Source organism: Bacillus rossius, chromosome 1 (assembly GCF_032445375.1).
Source record: "Bacillus rossius redtenbacheri isolate Brsri chromosome 1, Brsri_v3, whole genome shotgun sequence".
Classification (NCBI taxonomy): Eukaryota; Metazoa; Arthropoda; class Insecta; order Phasmatodea; family Bacillidae; genus Bacillus; species Bacillus rossius.
Genome location: NC_086330.1, coordinates 38,941,248 through 38,963,416, shown reverse-complemented (window position 1 = coordinate 38,963,416; position 22,169 = coordinate 38,941,248). Strand labels below are relative to the sequence as shown.

The 22,169-nt window shown below is 35.5% G+C and overlaps 2 protein-coding genes across 2 annotated transcripts; both read left to right on the top strand.

Moving 5' to 3' along the window:
- The first annotated feature begins 414 nt into the window (after positions 1 to 414).
- Positions 415 to 3,412, top strand: LOC134528395 (pro-resilin-like). Its single transcript, XM_063361990.1, has 3 exons — positions 415 to 474; positions 2,367 to 2,918; positions 3,002 to 3,412. Exons 1-3 carry the CDS (start codon positions 463 to 465, stop codon positions 3,257 to 3,259), a joined length of 822 nt encoding a protein of 273 aa, XP_063218060.1. The 5' UTR covers positions 415 to 462; the 3' UTR covers positions 3,260 to 3,412.
- Positions 3,413 to 11,484: 8,072 nt separating this feature from the next.
- LOC134528389 (pro-resilin-like) lies at positions 11,485 to 14,318 on the top strand. The gene is made up of 3 exons (XM_063361977.1): positions 11,485 to 11,547; positions 12,981 to 13,817; positions 13,901 to 14,318. Exons 1-3 carry the CDS (start codon positions 11,539 to 11,541, stop codon positions 14,156 to 14,158), a joined length of 1,104 nt encoding a protein of 367 aa, XP_063218047.1. The 5' UTR covers positions 11,485 to 11,538; the 3' UTR covers positions 14,159 to 14,318.
- The last annotated feature ends 7,851 nt before the right edge of the window (positions 14,319 to 22,169 follow it).

Here is a 22,169-nt window from a genome sequence, read left to right as displayed (position 1 = left end):
ATTTTGTTATTACATAAATAAATATGCGAAAAGACTTTCAAAAGTTTTTTAACTTATTTTCCTGTACCTGAATAGTTCTATAACATAGACTATGGAAACATACACTCAAGCCGCTTCACGTCTTACAAGGAACGTTCTATTTTAAGTTCCCACGCGTATTGAATAGAAGATGACTCTCAAGATATGTGCGAAATTAAATTAAAGCGAGGGCGAGCTCCGAAAGGAACAACTTAACTGGTTCGTGTCTTGGGAAATTTAGAGCGGTCCAGGTCAAGGGAAGATGTACTGGACTGGACAAGAAGAAGAAAGTGCCTTCGGAAGACAGCCTGATGGAACGTGTTGTAACCGCGGTACCCTACCACGACCACACTTAGGACTATATAAGTGTGGTTTTAAAGCATTCGAGGCATCAGAACAACCCGATCGCCTCTCTGTGATCAAGAGCAAAGGAACGACTCCAGTATGGCAAAGATCGTATGTATACAGCCTTAATCATGCAATTACTTTTATTTTATATCAATGTTTTTTTAGATTATTTATAAATATCTTGAAAAATGAAAGTATATAATATAAACTAGTATTGATTAATTTACTTTACAAAAACACGTTCTAAGAGAATAAAAAATAAAGTCTATAATATTTATTGGCGGTGCCCTTAATTATAGGGTTAACGGTTTAGAAATACTTTTCAAAATATGAGTTTATGAAATTTTAAAACCCAATGAGCCAATTAAAAAAAATTTAAAAATACAAATATTACAAATTTATAAAAATTAAATGGTATCAAAAGTTTCGGTAACGTATGCTTTATAAGCAAGAACTCTTGAAATAATATTTAATGTTAAAAAAATTTAACATATTTCTTTGTAAATTGATACATTAAGTAAGAAAAAAATTGAAATTAAATATATGGTTTATTTTGTGGTTAGATCGTAAAATATAAAATATCGTAAAATAAAGTGTGAACTTATTATGTCGGGTTAAATAAATATATTTTTGGTAATTTAATTCAACTAGTGCAGATTTCCTTTGATAGATATTAAAACGAATTTTATTAGTATAATATTTTTATATATTAATTAATATAAATTCTCATAAGTTTAATTTCAAGTTTTAACAAAAAAAAACAATTTTTGATATTTGTTATCTACCGTTTCGTATAAATAGAATAATAAATTGTTTAAAGAATTAATAGATGTTATGAACATAACACTTAAAAGTTTATTTTTTGTCATGCTCAGCATTAATTTTCCTATATTAACAAAACATGGGACATACGCTCCAAGACTTATAATTAAAAATAATACCTCACACTTAAGTTTTTAATTTTGTACTGGATAAAAGATTAAAAAGATATCAAAAACATAACATTGAAAATAACTATTGAGTGATAAAAATTTCATTCAATTCCAAAAATTACATTTGTTGAAGTAACTGCTATCTGCATGTGACCATATTTTGTATATGTTTCACAAGAAATCTTGAGTATATAAGGTATGCAATACATGCCTGCAGAATTTTAAAACTTTAAAAAAAAAAATTTTTACATCTTTTTGATAGCAAGAAAAATACAAACGGAAACTGTTAAAATAAAATTCAGAGAAGCTGGAAGTGAGATCGATAATGGCTTCTGGCAAGGAAATATATGTCAGCATTTTCTGGGAACTATAACGGGAAATTATTTAAATATTAAGGGTATCTTAACCGAGATTCTAACCCACGTTAAAGAAAATGTAAGATTCGTGATTTATCTTTAAGTAATTACTCTCGTGTAAAATGTCTTGTTACACAGCTAGGCAGCGCACTAGTAAGATTCTTCTCACGTATCCCAAAGAATAAGCATATCTTAAACCACCTACTAATTTTTTCCATGAATTCCTTAAATCAATACTGCTTAAAGCTAGTAGGGATGAATACTACTGTTAATTAATTTATTAATATATTATCCTTTATTTGTGATTGATTTTTACATGTATAACAGTCCTCCAGTCCACAAAGTTTCAAATATGAAAATGTTGTTTCTATGTGTTGAAACAAAATTTTAAATAATCTGCCAGTTAACAACACACTGTAAAGTAAATGGCTAAAAATAAAGTAGGCACAGGAATTGGTATGTCTGATGGATCCCGTTACATATAAAGATTCAGCTCATATAAAAATATATTATATTTAAATGTAAGTTACAAACATGATAAAAAAACAAATATTATTGTTTAGATTTTAATTTTTTAATTGACATAAATAAACAAAGCTATTAAGTTATGTTAAAATTTTAAAACTTAAAAACGATATTATTATTAATATCTACTAAAACAAGGCTAGTATAATCCAGAATATATCCAAAGGAATTAAAAATTTATTTTCAGGCAATCGTCGCAGTTACAATCGTTTTGGCGGTGGGTGTGCTGTCCGAGCCCCCAGTTGGACGACAGTACCTGCCGCCGGCTGTGGGTATCGCTCGAGCTCTTACGAACAGCCGCTACAACATGCCATCGGCGAGATACGGGGCACCCTCTCCCCTCGGCAGGTCCAGCGCTACTGCGTTTGGTCGTGGTTACAACTCTCCTCACTCGTACAACAGTCGCCTGAACATCCCCAGCTCCATCTCCACGCAGTACGGTGTCCCCAGCGGGGTTCCTGCTGCCGCGTCTGCCTTCAACGCCTTCAACGCTCCTATTCCTGCCGGCCCTCTGGCTGGGCCTGCCTTCCTGTCCGCACAGTACGGTGCTCCGGCCGCCTCCAGCAGGTTTGGTGGAGTGAACGGTCTCTCCGCCCAGTACGGCGCGCCCGCCGCCGGAAGTTCTGGCCTCGCCAACACGTACGGCGCCCCCGCCGACTTCTCCCGCAACTCCGGACTGCCGGCCGCCCAATACGGCGCTCCTCTCGCCGGCTACAGCGCCCAGGAGGACCCTCTAGCCGTGAGTAGTCTCCGCCTGCTCACATGTGTGTGAGTACACTGGCGGCTAGGGACGGCGCAGTGAGGACGTGGCGTGTGTTGCAGGAGCCCGCCAACTACCAGTTCTCGTACGCCGTGCAGGACGAGGAGTCGGGTAGCGAGTTCGGGCAAGAGGAGACTCGGCAGCTGGAGACCGCCCAGGGCTCGTACCGCGTGCTGCTGCCGGACGGGCGGCTGCAGGTGGTGGAGTATCAGGCGGACGAGGAGGGCTACAAGCCCGAGGTGCGGTACGAGGAGACGGCTGTGTCGCGGGGCGCCGGCGGGCCGTACCCCGCCTCCAGGGCGCTGCAGGGACCGTACTGACACGTGAAGCACCGGTACCTGGTCCATGATGGTCTTTATATTAAAGCGGAAACGATTATTCTTGTGTTTTTTATATAAGCAGTAATATTCTCTAACTGCACTTAATTTATGTATTATTAATGTGAAAATAAATGCATATATGTTATAAAAGAATGAAACTTGTATTATTATTTTGACATCTCAAAGGGTTGCTAATGTATCTTTTAATTTTACTTGCAGGCAGGATTTTTTATATAATTGAAATTGTTTGAATTTTTTAAGCAGAATAAAAATTAATTAGTTTTATTTTTCTTAAGTATTTTTCTTGTTTCATATTATGTATTCAAAAATTTTAATATAATATTTGTTTACGAACATATTGTACTACTAGACACTTGAATCAAGATGTTTAAAACTTTGTTTCTCTGATAGTATTTTGTTTAAAAAAATCTATTCCACGATGCTACATCTATGTACAGGCAAATATTTGACGGTGCTAATTACATATATATGTAAAATTAAATATATTTGTAAATAAACAATATAAATAGGTTTTTTTGATTTCTTACCACTGTAAAGTTTTATTGAAAATTAAGGTGTTGCTTGCTACATAAACACTGATATGCCAGCTGCATAATAAATCGTAAACATTCTTTCTTCAGATTCATGTTTTAGAACTGAAGCACTGAAAAAGGAATGAATGGCCTTGATTTGAGCCTGCTCACTCATGAGCACTTTGCAGCTCACAGCACACCCTACATAGAGTATAGTTGCGAATGGTAACAGCATTTTAAATGTATTGAAGGGATTTCACTTGTCAATAATGACAAAGTCATCTAATTTGTTGTAAATGGAATATTTTTTTTTATTTCAAATTTTCTGCGAATGTTAAAACACATTCCAAATATTTAATTCATGTAAGTGATGTCCATTAATTGAACCGGACACTTGCTTGTCTGATTTACTGCTGACATGTAAGATTATTTTGAACATTTTTCTAGCTCCAAAATTGTTTCATTAACCTTCTGTAACTTAAGAAAGGAAATAAAAATACAATTTGATTAAAATATTTATTACACTAAATTAAACGAAAATATTATGTTCATACTGCACGAACGTAAAAAATCCTAGGCAGTATTATCAAGTGTCAGTAACTACGACTATAAACTACATTATCACAAAATAAATTAACAGTATGATTCACTTTTTATTGGTTCATTTCATGATACTTCTTAAGTATATTACGTAGGCGTCATATAACTTAAAACTCAACATCTTCATGGTGCAATATTTTTCCATAATTTATTAATAACTCGTTAATAGTAATATGATTAACGAAAGGTTTACCATTGAGATTGTTAATGTAAATTAACATACTGTATTGTACCATTAAAAAATATTGCCCAAGTATTTGACACTGGCATAAATTTATTTCTTTACACTGTTATAGGACTTGAATTATGTCGATATTTAAAAAAAAAAAATTGGTTGTCTGTAAAGTCGGTTTACGGACCATAGTTTAACGTTACAACGTCATAATAAAACATTGATGAAATTATTGCATACTTTTATGAATAAAATTAAATCATTTTTATTTTAATAATAAAAGAATAAATTCTTGAATTTATACTAGTAATCAGATTTTTTAATGCAAGAATAATTAACCTTTATTGCCGAAATTGTTGTTGTAATAAGCAATGAAAACCATATTAACGTTTCACTTTATAAACAGTCTACGAACCAGTTTTCACGTAGATCACTTGTAAAAATTTTAAAAACTTGCGTTTAGCTATAAAGTTTAAATATAATTATGAACAAGTTTACATATAAATAAAATGTAATCAAATATATATCATCAATTATATGAATCACCATAATTTTTTAGTTAATTGTAACATAACCTATTATTACTGCACTCGCCAACAGATGCTACTTTTTTAATAATAAAAGAATACATACTAAAATAACACTAGTAATCAGATTTTTAAAATTCAAGAATAATTAACCTTTATTGCCGAAATTGTTGTTGTAATAAGCAATGAAAACCACATTAAATTTTCGTTTAAATATAATTATGAACAATTTTCATATAAAAAATGTAATCAAATATCTAACATAACTAGTATTACTGCACTCGCCAACAGATGATACTTTTTTAAATAATAAATGAATAAATACTTGAAATTATACTAGTAATCAGATTTTTAAAATGGAAGAATAATTAACCTTTATTGCCGAAATTATTGTTGTAATAAGCAATCAAAACCACAGATTAAAATTTGTCGAGAATATTTTACGATTTTATGTCTTCCAGTGCTCAAAATGATATGCAATTGTGGCCCCGCGCACGAAATTTTGTTTATAATTCATTAATAATAACGCACATAGCGATAAACAAAGGAAAATATATATTAACGAGTGCCTGGTTCCCACGGCAGCTGCTAGAGAACACGATTCGTTCGGTTCGCGTTTGTCACCGTAGATAGCAGCACCGTAGGGGAATAATATTATTTCCTTTTTATAATACGATTTTATAACAAATACGCATCCCAAATACACCAAAATTATTTATAATGTGTTACAATATTTTTTAAAACATTGTGCAAAGATCCCGGGTGTAATTTGAATTATTATGTGTAACTGTAAACACCATTGTTCGTTAAAAAGTATTTGAAAATTCTTCATTACTTTTAAATAACCGTACCGATTGTGCTGAAAATCGGTGGACGATCTTTAATTATATAATAATAATAATTGATTGAAAAGTAAAATCGATGGTTGTTCCAATCGAGTGGATGAGATATTCCGCAATTCCGCGCATGTGTACAATGAGCGTAACAGGACACATCCGTAGTGGGACAATGTGTGTTACGGGACACTTTTTCGTGCGTGCAGGCGGCGTTCTTCTATTTATTAGACGTTGTCACGTCAAAAATACTGTTTACGAAACACTATGTAATTTCATAACACTGTCTCCATTCCTCTTTCCAACCTACTTTAATCGTAATTTTGCTACTTCTAGATGAAAATTAGCACACTTGACGTTCAAACGTAACGAAAAATAATGCCTGCACTAAAAAAATATCTATAATATTCACTTTACACTAAATTAATTATATTTCTCAGCGCGAAGTATGTGCAAGATAAAGGCTGCATATAATTAACTATAAATCTATTTTTTGTAAAATACTTTTATGTTACAAAAGTAATGAGTAGCATATAAATGTATGTCCTAAAAAAGGCTTCTAGGCTGTGGTGCCTGTGATGCCGACCGCCAACTTGGATAGAGACATCACGACTGCCAACTTGGATGATCTTGGCCTTGATCTTTAACCTTGATCTTAAACTTTGACCTAGACCTTTAATCCGATGGCCATTTTGAATTCGCCATTTTGTTGTTTCTACTTTTTTGGATCCGCCATATTAGTTACTAGAATATTCTGCCATTTTTAATTCTAGAACTCTCTGCCATTTAATGCCCCAATCTCACTGTTGCATTTTTCGTTATGGCCATCATGACAAACCATAAACATTATCGGATTTTGATGGGATGTTTTTTAAATTATAAAAAATTTAATAATAAAATATTAATAGGAGTATACAAATGGGCATCCTGCACCAGGCTTCAGGCTGAGGTGCCTGTGGTGCCGACCACCATCTCGGATTTTGACGTCACGGTGGCCATCTTGTATTACCTTGACCTTGATAATTGACCTTGACATTGACCTTTGACCGTGACCTTTGATCTTCACAATTTGCCAAAATTTGTCAAAATTTGCAAAAATCTCCAGTTTAAAAAGCGCCAAAAATGTTCAAAAAGTTTCTTCAATTCAAAAATTAGGATTTCGAAAAACCTCACAAGACATTTTGCCTTAGAAATATTTTCAAGATGGTGTCCGTAACAATAATCGATACAGTGGTGACATAATTCAAAATGTCAGGTGTGGCATAAGACATCTGTATTACTTTTTATTGTGAATATTTTAAATATATTAATATATTATTTCTTTTCTCTCCTCGGGAATCGAAGCGAGGACCGAAATCGTATAAGTAACTAAACATTTGAAGTAGGCAAATTTTATTTTATTTTTTATTTTTTCTAAATTTCTATCATTAAAATTACTTATTTTTAAGATGGCGGACATGATGTAATACTAGTCAACGATTAATATAGCTTGGCATAAGTTGTGGGAGGTCAGTCTGTCGGTGGCTTCCGTGAAGGAAGGACCTGATGTCATTATTTTTATTTTTGACCTTGCCAGGTTCGAACCGAGGTTTCCAAGTTCCATGGCGCAAGTATATGTTTTTTAAATATTTTTATTCATATTTAATAATTAAATTTTTTCATAAACTTTAGAATGTTTTTATTAAAATCGGATAATAGATATAGGTTATCAAGATGGCAGCCGTAACAGAAATTGCAACGGTGATGTCATAATCCCTTATCAGAGGCTGTAGACATGGATGCTTAAGCCATTTTTATGAATTTGTGTTCTTTCTAAGATAAAATTACTTTTGAGGTTTTTCGAAATCCTAATTTTGAGGTTGACGAATTTTTTGAAAATTTTTGGCGGATTTTTTTTTCCAAAATACTGGAAATTTTTGCCCATTTTAACGAATTTTGCGCAAATTTTGGCAGATTTTAACAAATTTTGAAGATCAAAGGTCACTGTCAAAGTCAAAGGTCAATGTCAAGTTCAAAAGTCAATGTTATCCAAAATAACCGCCGTGACGTCGCAATCCAAGATGGCGGTCGGCGCCACAGGCACCACAGTCTAAAGCCTGGTGCAGGATGCCCATTTGTATACTACTTAGAATATTAAAATTTTTCGCCATTTTGAAAATCGTTCACTATCTTTAAAATCCATATTTTTAGTACTAGAAATTAGGAAACTATTTTAAAACTAATAACAAATTAACTAAAACAATTTTAATATAAATACCTGCCAACATTTTGAAAATTGTTGGTCATCTTAAAAATCCGTAATTATTATTGAATTTTAAATGGAATTTTTTTTTTAATTAAAAAATTAATTTCAATAAATTAAAATAAAAACATAATTGCATCATGGAGGACTAAGTTCGAACCCGGCAAGGACGATCGATTAAAAATTATGATTGATCCTTCCTCCACACAAGTTACCGGTAGACTGATCTCCCTCCACTAATGCAAGGGCAGATATTACATCAGTCAGTATGACATATAGAGAACCATCTTTTTTTCGCCTACTGGAGGCCGCCATCTTGGATCCGACATATTGCTTTCGTATAGTAGAGTATGATATCGACATATAAGTCTAAAGAGTTATTTATTGCTGTGGAGTCTACCATATTTAAATTTGGCAGCCCTCTTGGAATTCTCTTATTAATAAGTTATAAATTCGGAAAAATATTTATTTTAAAATTATTATAAAATCATTTGTTAAAATAAATATTATTTCGATTTATTTCTGTCCTTGGTTCGATCTTTGCTTGTTGCAATAAAATATAATTCATTTGAAATTACCAAAAATTGCCAGCTTAAAAAAAAGAAAATTACAAAAAAAAATTATTAGAGAAATTCTAAAAGTACAAGAAATCAAAGTAATAATGTTTCTCTATGTCTACAGTCATCTTAGAATTCAAAGCGAGTCCTTTGCATGCCTTGACATTTGTTTCCAGCGCATTTCCACATGTAAGTCTATTAATCAGCTACGTCAAGTTGGTCACCATGCACATCAGTCGGTGGACAGCCAGCCACATCCAGTTGGTTGGTTAGGCTAACACGTAAAGTAGGTGGCAAGTTATGCTCAGTCGGTAGCTAGGCACATCTATTCAGTAACCAGACACACACATCCCGTCGGTTGGTCATGCTAACACTTCAAGTTGATGGAAAGGTAGCGTCCAGTCAGTGGTCAGGAACACATGTCCAGTAGGTGGCCAGCCACATCCAGTTGGTAGCGAGGCGCAACCAGTAGGTGGTCAGACACATCCAGTCAGTAGCCAAGAGGTATTTTTCTTCGACACTCAGCGAAAATTTTAAACAGCTCATGTTCAATATCATGCGCATAGGCCAAGCGTCTCCAAACCACTAGGCCAGGTCATGTAAAATGTTAGGTGTACAGGTAAAGCAATTCCGAACCAAGAGATGCTATTCGTCGATACGCGACCAATATTTTAAACAGGTTATGTTCATTGTGAGACTATAGACCAGACTTATCTGAACCACGAGGCCAATCAGGTTTTGAGTGCATACTTGTCGGGTCTCATTCGTCGTCCAAAAGGAAGCACATTAGTCAAAAAGGAAGCACATTAAAACAGGAAGCACATTTGGAAGCACATTCCATAAAATAAGCACATTTGAAAGCACATTCGACAAAAAGGAAGACCATTTGGAAGCACATTCGACAAAAAGGAAGCCCATTTGGAAGGACTTTCGACAAAAATGCAGCACTTTGGAAGCATATTCGTCAGAAAAAGGAAGCACATTTGAACACGCATTTGACAAAAACTAAGAACATTTAACGGAAAGGACAAGCAATTGTACATAAATAATTCAACTTGGTAGAGAACGGCACAGAGATACGATCTCGCCACAAGGATACCATCTCATCAGTAAGATACGATAATACAGGCTTTACTTTTAACGAAAATTATGTAAATTTTCACGAACATTTAACTCAGTAGGATGCTATCATCAATTTACGGACGGCTTCAATACCTCAAACTGTTTTTGGCACCAACAGTCCTTGGCTCCAACAGTATTTGGCTCTAAAAGTCATTCACTCCAAAAGTAATCTGCTCCAGTGGTCTGAGGCATAACTACTCCAGCAACATTTGGCTACAAGATGACTTGGCTTCGAAGCGAAGTACTATGAGACTACAAGGCCTCAAGGCTACGAGGCTACATGGTATCAAAGGCTACGAGACTACGAGGCTACAGGACTACAGGACTACGAGGCAACAGGACTATGACACCACGAGTCTACGAGGCTCGAACTAGCTACGAGACTACGAGGTTACGAAGCTACGAGACTATGAGGCTACATGGCTACGAGGTTACAAGCCTAAAAGGCAACAGGGCTATGAGAATACAAGGCTGCAACTGGCTACAATAGCTCCATTCAGCAGCGAGAGTAATATATCTCACGCAAATAACTTGTTGCAAGTAGTCACGATTCCTTCAACAGTTGGCACCACATGCTGTGTTATACAGACAATCACCTTTTTTAAGTGAGATGATAGATGTTTACTCATGATCGCAAGAGAAGGACTTCGCTAGACACCAAGGAGAAGGAAGTTTGTTTTGTATGATAGTGATTCTCAGCCATCTTAAGGCATATTATTTTACATTCTAATGTTTTTTTATTGAATTATAACCGATAAAACTATTTTAAGTGCTGTTTTTTTTAACATAAATACACAAATTAAAAGTAATTCTGATTAAAATTGCATACATCATTAAGTAAAAACAATTTCATGGAGAAATTTGATTTCTCAGAATTAACCAGCATCACTCGGAGAACATCAGCACGTGTCTCACCAGGAATAACCAAGAGCACACGAAAAAAACCCAACAGAAGCGTCGTCATGAATGACCAGAAAAACTTGGAGAAACCAAAAAAATATTGGCAGGAATAATTAGGAGCATATGGACAGTAGCTGATCCAGAGGGGGGGGGGGGGGGCTAAGGGGCTCAAGCCCCCTCCAAAAGCATCTGGGTCCACTATTGTTTTAGTGTTTGCCTTGATAAAGCCTAGCCTCAGCTGGGTCAGGCCCCTCCCAAACCAAAATCCTGGATCCGCCACTGCATATGGAGAAAGCCAACAAAATATTAAATGAATAATCAGCAGCATACGGTGAAAAATCATAAATTCCTAAAACAAGATCAGCGAATTACAAAAAAAAATTAATTACAAAAAAAATTTAAACGACTTTTGCCAGTTCAGTGTTCGTGTCTGACAGTGTGTAGGTTGTGCTGCTTGGACGTTAAAGTGAATGTGTGTGTGTGAGAGAGAGATGAAAGACTAGAGCGGTACCGGCTGGCCCCGTCGTGGACCGTCAACACCAGCCGCCCACGAAAACTAGTTCACCCGCCGTTGCGACACCTCCGGCCACGCGCGCAAGAAGAGGGGAGGAGTGGGGGGATGCATCGGCGAAGACGGCACCCCGCGTGTATCGCAGCATGGCCGTGACGAAACACCCGGGACGATGCGACGATCCCCTTCGCTTTATAAGCCCCTGCGCGGTCCGGCAGTGGTCAGTCGCTTTCGGGCATCGCTCCTCTCGCTGGTCCCTGGCAGCAGCAAGTGGCTCTCACGATGGCGAAGGTAAGGCCCATGTGGGGGTTCGGTGTTTCAGATATAGCACAGAAACGAAACACACTGATACGCTGTGAAGATTCTGCAATGTTTCAGAAATATTTCTGAAACATTGGATTTGTTAGGTTGACACATTTCTAAAATTTATTTTGACATTACTAAAAGTAGACAAGTTAAATAGCATGCACATGTTACTGGAACATGGAATCTATCAGTAACCGGGAGTGAGGACCAATGAGAGATAAATTAACTTTTACCATATCAGTTTTACTCCCGGTTTAGTATTCTTAGTTTATGGTGAATCAGTTCCTGTGTTATTTTCAGTTAGAAATTGTCAGGGTTACATTTAAACCCAAAGGTTTTTTCACTACATATTGATTCCAGCCCTGTATAAATTCAAAGCAGCCATCTGGTTGAATGAAATACAAGCAACATAACTTTCTGTTTCAAACATTCTGAGCAAAATAAATTAACATTTTTTTCAGTTTCTATTTGATTGAAATAAATCTAATATCAAAATAAAATATGTGTATATAATTGGCTATTCAATTAAAAAATTCAAATTTCGTATGTGTATTTACTAAAGACAGAATGAAAACAAAAATATCAAAAAAATATAATGTGGTGGTTACATATATCATAAAATGTCACCTCACACAAAAAATCAATTTTACCACAATCTCCAAAAAAAACATATTGTTCTTTTAATTACAAAACTTAAGGATAAGATATTTCAGACAATATGAATAATTTATTCAACTAAATTGCATTTTACTATAGTTCAAAATTTCAGAATTCGATAAATAGGTACTTAATATAATTTGTAGTCATGTGATTCGACTGGAAGTGAAAATAAGCCTGAAAACAGTTTATTTTAGTTTATATGCATTGATATTTACTAACTCAAATGATTTAGATCATTAATTAAAATTGTGGCTTAGGAGTACACGACTGAACAACATAATTTGGCTTTAACAATTTTGAGCAAAATAGTTTACGAAAATAGTTAAGTTTCTAGAAGAATGAAAGAGTGTTTAAGCGAATGTATTGGTAAAAGTTGGTTTATGCCCACTTACAATACCTTAATTTCTCCAATTTCAAAATAATTGTGACTATTAATTCTACTTTATAGATAAATAAATCCTCTATATTTTCCTATATTTTAATGATTTACTCAAATAGTTTCATCATAAGTTTATAGGAATTTTTCTGTTTACGACAGACAATAAAGTCTTCACCATAAATATTTGGGCATAGTAGAAAATATAAATCATGTATTAAGCATCAACCAAAATAAATTATATTTACAGTTAAACAAAGTTTGCGAAAATATTTCTCATATTGCACCTTAAATTACTTATCAATATATATTATGTTCGTAATAATTATTATATTGACTCTACGAACAATAAAGATAATAACAATTTCTATTTTTTCCACAGGTTTCACTGTCAGTGGTTATCGCTATAATCAGCTGCGTAGTGGCAGAGCCGCCAGTGGGAAGACAGTATCTACCTCCTGCTCAACGAAATGGTGGACTACCATTTGGATCTCTTCTCTCCGGCAGAAACGGCGCGCTATCAGCGAGATACGGGGCACCCTCTCCCTCCGCTGGTGCGTTTGGTCGTGGTTACAACTCTCCTCTCTCGTACAACAGTCGCCTGAACATCCCCAGCTCCATCTCCACACAGTACGGTGTTCCCAGCGGGGTTCCTGCGGCCACGTCTGCCTTCAACGCTTTCAACGCTCCCGTTCCTGCCGGCCCTTTGGCTGGCCCCGCCTTCCTGTCCGCCCAGTACGGCGCTCCCGCCGCCTCCAGCAGGTTTGGTGGAGTGAACGGTCTCTCCACCCAATACGGTGCTCCCGCCGCCTCCAGCAGGTTTGGTGGACTGAACGGTCTCTCCGCCCAGTACGGCGAGCCCGCCGCCTCCAGCCGGTTTGGTGGAGTGAACGGTCTCTCCACCCAGTACGGCGCTCCCGCCGCCTCTAGCAGGTTTGGTGGAGTGAACGGTCTCTCCACCCAATACGGTGCTCCCGCCGCCTCCAGCAGGTTTGGTGGAGTGAACGGTCTCTCCGCCCAGTACGGCGAGCCCGCCGCCTCCAGCCGGTTTGGTGGAGTGAACGGTCTCTCCACCCAGTACGGCGCTCCCGCCGCCGGAAGGTCTGGCCTCGCCAACACGTACGGCGCCCCCGCCGACTTCTCCCGCAACTCCGGACTGCCGGCCGCCCAGTACGGCGCTCCTCTCGCCGGCTACAGCGCCCAGGAGGACCCTCTAGCCGTGAGTAGCCTCCGCCTGCTCACATGTGTGTGAGTACACTGGCGGCTAGGGACGGCGCAGTGAGGACGTGGCGTGTGTTGCAGGAGCCCGCCAACTACCAGTTCTCGTACGCCGTGCAGGACGAGGAGTCGGGTAGCGAGTTCGGGCAAGAGGAGACTCGGCAGCTGGAGACCGCCCAGGGCTCGTACCGCGTGCTGCTGCCGGACGGGCGGCTGCAGGTGGTGGAGTATCAGGCGGACGAGGAGGGCTACAAGCCCGAGGTGCGGTACGAGGAGACGGCTGTGTCGCGGGGCGCCGGCGGGCCGTACCCCGCCTCCAGGGCGCTGCAGGGACCGTACTGACACGTGAAGCACCGGTACCTGGTCCATGACGGTCTTTATATTAAAGCGGACACGATTATTTTTTTGTGTTTTGTATATATGCAGTAATATTCTCGAACTGCACTTAATTTATGTATTATTTATGTGAAAATAAATACAGATATGTTATAAAAGAATGAAACTTGTATTATTATTTTGACATCTAAAAACGTTGCTAATGTATGTTGTTATTTTATTTCCAAGCGAAATTGTTCTTATAAGTGGAACGTTTTAATATATTAGGTAATATTTATATATTTTAAGCAGAATTATATTAGATATGTTTTAATTATTCTTAAAAGCGTATCATTTTTTTATATTTTTTTCTTAATTTTTAAATTTTTCAAAATTTTAAAAGATTTATATATTATAAAGGTATAAGTGTTTGGTTAGACAAAGAATTTAAGTTGCTTTAAGACGTTTTATACTCTTCTAGTTCTTCTTAAAAAAAATATGTATTTCATGTGGTTTTAGCTATACGCCAGCAAATAATTTGCCTTGGTCGTATTACAATATTATGTATAAATAAAATATATATTTACTATAACCGCAAGATAAATATGGTTTGGAAACTTAACACATTGAGTGTTTGTTCATTTAGTTTTTGCTTGCTATATAAACACCGACATGTCATATGCAAAATCACTGGTACATTTAATTTCTCCTGATTGGTGTGTTTAAATTCAAGAACTGGACAAAAAATTGCCTTGATTTGAGCCTGCTCACTCATGTGCGCTCTGCAGCTCGCAGCACATACTTACAACACTTATAAAATCTGGAATGACTTTACATTGTGGAGCATGGTTGTGAATGGTCACAACAAGTTAATTGTATTGTAAGGATTTCGCTTTGTATCAATGACAATGTCATCTAATATTTTATAAATATAATTTTTATTTTATCATTCTGAGAATTTAATAACAGATTTAAAATTGTTTATTCTTCTAAGTGAAATCCATAATTTTCACCATACACATTACTGGTCTGATTAACTGCTGACGGACAAGTATATTTAAAAAATTGAATGTGCTGAAAATTATTCAATTAAATTTACATTACTTAAGAAAAGAAATAAAATTCACAAGTATCTGCAAATATTTTAATACAATAAATTATGCGAAAAATGCTTCGCTCATTCTGCACGATAGTAAACAATTCTAGTCAGTAATATCAAGCGTATACAACTACTACTATAGACTACATTATCACAAAATAAATTAACAGTAGAATTCACTCTTTTTAATGGTCTATTTTATTATTTCTCGCAAGTATATCATGTAGACCTTACCTTACTTGTAACTTGTTTGCTATATTCTATTTAACAGTATTGAATTAAACGTGACTAACCAAAATTTTACAATTGAGTAACTTAATATCAGTTAACATAACATGTTGGACCATTAAAAATATATCACCAAGTATTTGAGACCGTCATAAGTCTCTTCCTCTAATTTAATATATAAAAATCAAAAATCTCAATTTTTTTTAAAATAAGTGTATATTTTTTTCTCTTTGTATTTTTAAACGTTAAGCTAGCGGGATCTGCTGGCTAACCAAGATCAATGGATTTAATTAAATTAATTGTGTTTACATTACATATGTAAAGGTATTACAGAACTTCACTTTTCGCTTATGAAAAATGTGGGAGAATATGGGTGAAATATAAAACTAATAGTATCATAATTACAACTTTGTTTGTATATTTTAAAAATATAAGACGTGTTTTCATTCCTTCAGTTGCTTGTGCTGGTGTGTAGCATGTCATCGCTAATCCAACACAGGTAAAAAAGAGCATTTATTTCTCAATCGCCGATGTGTTTTGAAACAACGAATATGACCCTGCTAATTTCATTAGCGCACTAATGTATAAGCAACGCAACCCAATGACACCAGTGACTCATAAAATATCGTAAATATATCCAGGAATTTGTGTTTGTTTTATGATTAAGTTAAGAACTTGATCCTAGAGAAGATTAAACACCCTTTTTTCACTGAAATAATTCTGACAAAATACATATTAAATTCATTTTTACATATAAAATGTAGTCAAGAAGAACCACTGATCTAATTGTTGTCTTGTTATTCACTGTTCACATACATTTAAATGAGAAGCTGTAAATAATTTGTTTGTGTATAATAAACCTGATTACAAATAAAACATAAACATGTTACAATAGTTAATTTTGTTAAATAATTTGCCACGTTCGTAACATGATGTGTAATTAAGTGAAAACACATAAACATTTTATAAGTTAGTAACTTTTGGCTTGTATAAAATTTTTAACAAAAGTGGAACCGAATCTTATGTTGAAAATAAAAAGTAACTTATTTAAATGATGACAGACAACATAGAAATGTAAGGCCCTAGCACAATTATTTTGGAGATATTAACTAGGATTCCAAATGCGAAGATCTTAAGTTTTGTATATAATAAAATTGCAGCTTGTAGAGTATTGTTGTTGGCATGGGAAAGGTTGGCCATAAACTACTCTTATCGGCTGATTGTCCCTTGAATGTACAGATCTACATTTAATAAGACTGTCATCTGTGAAATAGTTGTTTTACCATTAAACCAGTCAAGGTTTAAACATTAAACATTAAATTGATATACAAAACCAGGTACCACGATATAATTCGTATTGCTTGAAGAATAAAATATGCATGTACCGTGAGTTGGTGGCACTAATGAGGTAATTGTTTGGAATCCTCGAAGAAGCAGAGGTGCTCTTGTATTTGAACATTCATCAGACAAAAGTAAACGATATAATTATCTGTGTCACCTAGCCGGACTGTGATGAAGATGGAGAGAAAGAAGAGGTCAGGGTGGATAAAAATATGAGATGAAATCGGAACAGGAGTTCAATGTAGCCAAAAAAAATTATAATCATGTGGGGCAAAATGGAAGAATAAGAAAGAACTGAACTATAGTAAAGAAAATTAAAGATGATTAAAAAGAGTACAATAAGCAGTTCTTCCTATATTCCTGATAGGAATTTTTGTTTGGCATAGAAGCCCTTGCATGGAGAGCATGGATATAAAAGAACCCCAATTAGTGGCTATGCCTTACTGTGGAGTCAGTAAAGGGGCCAGCAGTAGCAGTCCTGACAAAATGGACGAGGAGATAAAGACGAAGACAAGAAACCACAATAGCATGCTAGACGCGGAGGAGTAGAGGATGGCCACTGAGAGTGTTCCTAGCTCCCTGATATGGGAACGGGCGGAGTGAAGCACCTAGGGCTCGAGGAGGAGACTCTCAGTAACGGCTGCTCCTGGCCCCGGGGTAGCCGCCCCGGCTGGAGTCCTCGTAGCGCACGACGGGGCGGTAGCCGTGCTCGTCGGCCTGGTAGTCGACCACCTGGCGCCGGCCGTCGGGCAGCAGCACGTGGTAGGAGCCCTGCGCCACCTCGCCCTGCCGGCTCTCCTGGTGGCCGTACTCGCTGCCCGACTGATCGTCCAGCACCTGGTACGAGAACTCGTAGTTCGCCGGCCCCTGCGCATCACACACGCATTCTCTGCAGTGTCACTACTCACTGTTAGGCACACAAGGTGGCAAGTAAACCGGTTTACAGGCCTTCTACTTTCATCATGATACATAAAAACTTGTTCTTGTGTATGTGCGTTAGAAGTTAAGATTATATTTGATGATAATCACTAAAATATTTTGAAATTTTTTATTACAAATGTTATAAAATAATTACTATGTAACTTTTGTAACATAAACATATTTTACAGCATAATGAATTTTCAGTTATCTGGGATTGAGGCTGAGAAATGTAAGTCATTTAGGGAAAAGGAAATTTTCTTCTAGAAATCAGATAAAGCCAGTTACTTTCTTATTATTTTGAATGTTTAAACGTACACAAGTCCTTCAGTTAACACAAATATTCTGTTATGGTGTGTGAATGTATTTTATTTGGACGGATGTGGGGAGAGGTTTAGAAAAGAAGTGCAGAGAACGGGATTGATAGATATTTGAATCAGGTACAGACAAAACAAAATAAAATTTATTTTGAAGGAAAATGTGCAAAATTTTTTATCAAAGATGTTAGAAAGCATGGTGAGGTACGTTTTTCCAAATAAGATGTAAAAAGTAATTTTCCCTTATTTTAAACATCAAACATATGCAAAAACCTTTTGGAATGATTAGAAAAACGTTTTGTATATAACAACCAAACCAACACACAAAAGTACCTACCTACAAACGTAAAAATAAAATAATGTGTTTGAGTCTTTCCGTACCTACTCGCCAATGATATTAAATATCTAACATCGGTAACGAGCAATTTCATATGTTCTCATGTTGTTTATGTTGCACATAAACTTACATACTTATAATACTAAACTCGGACACGAAATTTGAAGTATAATTCTTCCTAATAATACCAAGTGTGATAAATATACTGATCAATAAAATATTCGTTTTTCAAGTACATAACAAAATTACTAAATGTGAGTTACACACTTACTTTCTACGCACGCTACTAGAATTCGCTGTCCATGAAATATGCTTGTTTCAACCCCACCCCCTCCCCCCCATAGATGGCAGCACGTAACAATCGCAAATTTCAAACTTTTAGAAAATGATCCGATTCTCATCTTTTGAGTAAATCGTGTACCAGTGCGTGTAACTACATGTGATTTTTTTTTACACATGTATCATGGGTGTAGCCAGTATTTGTGGAAGAGGACAGAAGCCAGTCCCTCCTCCGGAAACTCTTTTACAAAGATAACGCTTTGAATATACATTTTTAGGTTAGTTAACGATCCCTTTAGTACTTTTTGAAATTCCTGCCATTGTAATTTTTGTAAAATAAAATTCTTTTTCTTAATAAATCTAGCAACCCTACTTTTCCCACCCAATTTTTTTTTTTTTACTACGCTCTTGACACTTGTTCTTACAGAAACAGGTTCCTCTTTTGAATAAGCTTCTTTGCACTAATACCTGTGTCTTTTTAGCAGAAGTGTAAACAAATATACACATGAAACAAACAAAACACAAATCTGTTTAAAGAAAGTCAGTATCTGTGTGAATATCAACAAATTCAGTGTAGTTCATTAAATAAAATTTCCACTGACAAACAACATTTTAAAAATAGGTAAATTAATTCAAGATGTAGTTTCGGACAAACGCCATTACTAATTAAACTATATGTCATGACAAACCTCAGTCTGTTTGTGCCTTAAGAACGGAATAAATCTCTTTCCCGAAACGCCGCCACTGTTATTTTAGGAATCATATACTGAGTTAGTCTGCGTTATCATCATTATGGTTATCAAAATATCTTTTTTTTTTCCGCTCAACTGTTGCTTACGGTGTTCGTCTGTGCTGTAGTCACTGTTTATTCACATCGCTGGGTTCACCTGTGCGTCTCTGTATAGCCTTTTTTTTTTTTTTTTTTTTTTTTTTCAATTTCTATCTGTTAAGTTTCATCGTTGAGTTATTCTGTTTGCCGTTGTGTACCGTAAATTTTCTTTGTAAATGGAACAGAAATATTCATGTAAACTAATATATTTGTTACTTTGTACATTAACATGAAAATAACTGTATCACTTCAAAATAGTGTTATCAATTATTATGCTGTGTATTGCCCCAGTACCGCCAATATTTAGTTATTTGCAAACAGTTGTTTGAATAGCTTTACAGTATTAGCTGCGCACGTTAAGCACGGTAAAACAAAATGAAGCCATAAGAAATATAAAAAAGTTAACTTTTCTGTGGCTTTAAAACCAAATAAATAAAAGGTTTTTACAACAACTTCATGCTTGTAACACATATTTTAACTAAATACACTCTTTTAATTTCTAACATTTATTTCAAAATAACTTTACCATCGACAGTGCAATCTTTTACATATGATATTACTGGTCTATATTTCTATATAATTATTGTACAGTGGGACTGAAAGTTTGTTTGCAGTAAATAAACTAAAAAGTTGCCACACTAGTTGTACAAATTATATTTCACTGTTATTAAATTACATAATTCATGAACGAACAACATAAGAACACATAAATTTGTTCGTTACCGAGGTTAGATGTTACTGCAAGTGTTAAGGACACACGAAACTACAGTAAACTGGTGGGATAACATCATGTCAGTGTTAAGAATACTGCAAGTATTCGCTCTACCACTCTGGTTCTGGGGGTAGAGCGCCTGCCTTGTGACTTGTAGGACCCGGGTTCGCGACCCGGCTCCTCCAAGGCGGATTGCCCAGACAAAATGGTGGCATTTTCTCTGGTAGGAATACAATCCCTTGTAACAAGTCAGGCTACCAAAGAAACGGTGGGTGGAACAGAAAAAAACCTTCCAGGTGGCTTCCAAATGGGGCTCCCCATGCGGTGGCCATTCCGGGGGTTTCTCCGGGGGAACGGAGTTTTGCAAAAATGTTTTTTTTTTTTTTTAGTTTTGTAGCGTTTTAGTTTTTAGTAACTGTAGCATTATCATTCTACCATGTTATAAAGCTCAAACAAAAATTCAAAACAATCAGAAAATTTTGCTTTTGTACATAAATATTTGAATTAAGTGTGTATCAGTCAGTGAGTGGTTGTATACCGATGTTGTGTGTTCAACCATTCATCGGTATATATTTTCTTGAAGAATTATTGACGGGTAATTTTTAGTCAGAAACCTTTGTTTTGTAGTATTTTAGAAGTTTTTGACATAAAAATATTTATAGGCACATGACTTTTATTCCTAGAAATATTATTTCTGTAAAACCACATATTTATCAATCAGGAATATCGTCTTTAACACGCGCTTTTTTTTTTACATATGTGTGTGTGTGTACTAGTATAAATCCAAATGCAAATAAAATATTTTATTTATTTCAGCATGATACTTTCCAACATAATCTTATTATTATCTTACAACTAGATGCTTTTCAGTCAAATTTGCTAATGCAATTTCATGGAATTAGGTGTTCCGCAAAGTAGTAGTTTATCTCAACTAGTCTTTAATATTTAATAAATGATACTCCATTGTAATCAGAATTGATCAAGAAATGATGCTGATGAAAAATATATATATTTGGGAAATATGTTTGTGAAACTATTCAGCAAGATATTTTAGCTGTCTGGATCTGATTTTCAAGTTAACGTCTCTGAATCAGTGATGCACTTTTTAGTATATACATTTTATTACCATTTTTGTTGGTTCAGACTAATGACTCGGTTTGGATTAAGAATTCCAACTTGCAATTACAGATTTAGTGACACTTTTAAAACCATTTGTAACTATAAAATGTGTAAAAAATTATACCTCCTTTGAATAATCTACTCATATTCATTGGTTAAACTATTGTAATCTACATATTTATTTTGTATACGCCATTTTAGTTTCGGTTTAAGATTTTTTGAAAACCAAACTCACCAATTGGTTAACATGAACTTTATCAATCTTTATATATCTGTGTGTTGTCGCATTGATGTGTATCAGTGTATGTCTTGTGTTAATTTATTTTTGTGTCATAATTCATTTATAGCTGCTGTAAGGCACAAAAAACTGATTTTCAATTTGATCTGACAGTTTTAATGAAGCAGGATAGTATGCTACGCATAATAATATTTTTTTTATTTTCTAATATAAAAATACTTAAATTGCAGCAGAGCTTATGTTTGAAAGACTGCAAGCCTGTGCAAAACCCATCAACATTCGATGTACGAGCCTATGTCTCCCTTAGTGTGCCTGTGCTGCTTGCCCTATGCCAACAAACTACACTACACAAACATTTATTGAAAACACATTTTGTAGTCTTTGAATAATTTATTAGAGACAATAAAAACCTTAATATCTGAGTTTTTTGTGTTCAGTTATCTTAATTATGAAAACTTTACATAAGAAAACCCTTGGATATTTGCGTTGGATTTGCACTCATTAAATAATGATCTACCAATTACTTCAAATTATTCCAGCAAAAATGTAAATTCTTTGAAGCTAGTTACATTATAAATTCATGAGTAAGGTCGTTTTCCTCATTCCGTATAATGTATAAGA

Coding starts and splice junctions, on each gene's coding strand:
- LOC134528395 (XM_063361990.1), top strand. Junction 2,919..3,001: donor CCCAGGAGGACCCTCTAGCC/GTGAGTAGTCTC, acceptor CGTGTGTTGCAG/GAGCCCGCCAACTACCAGTT.
- LOC134528389 (XM_063361977.1), top strand. Junction 13,818..13,900: donor CCCAGGAGGACCCTCTAGCC/GTGAGTAGCCTC, acceptor CGTGTGTTGCAG/GAGCCCGCCAACTACCAGTT.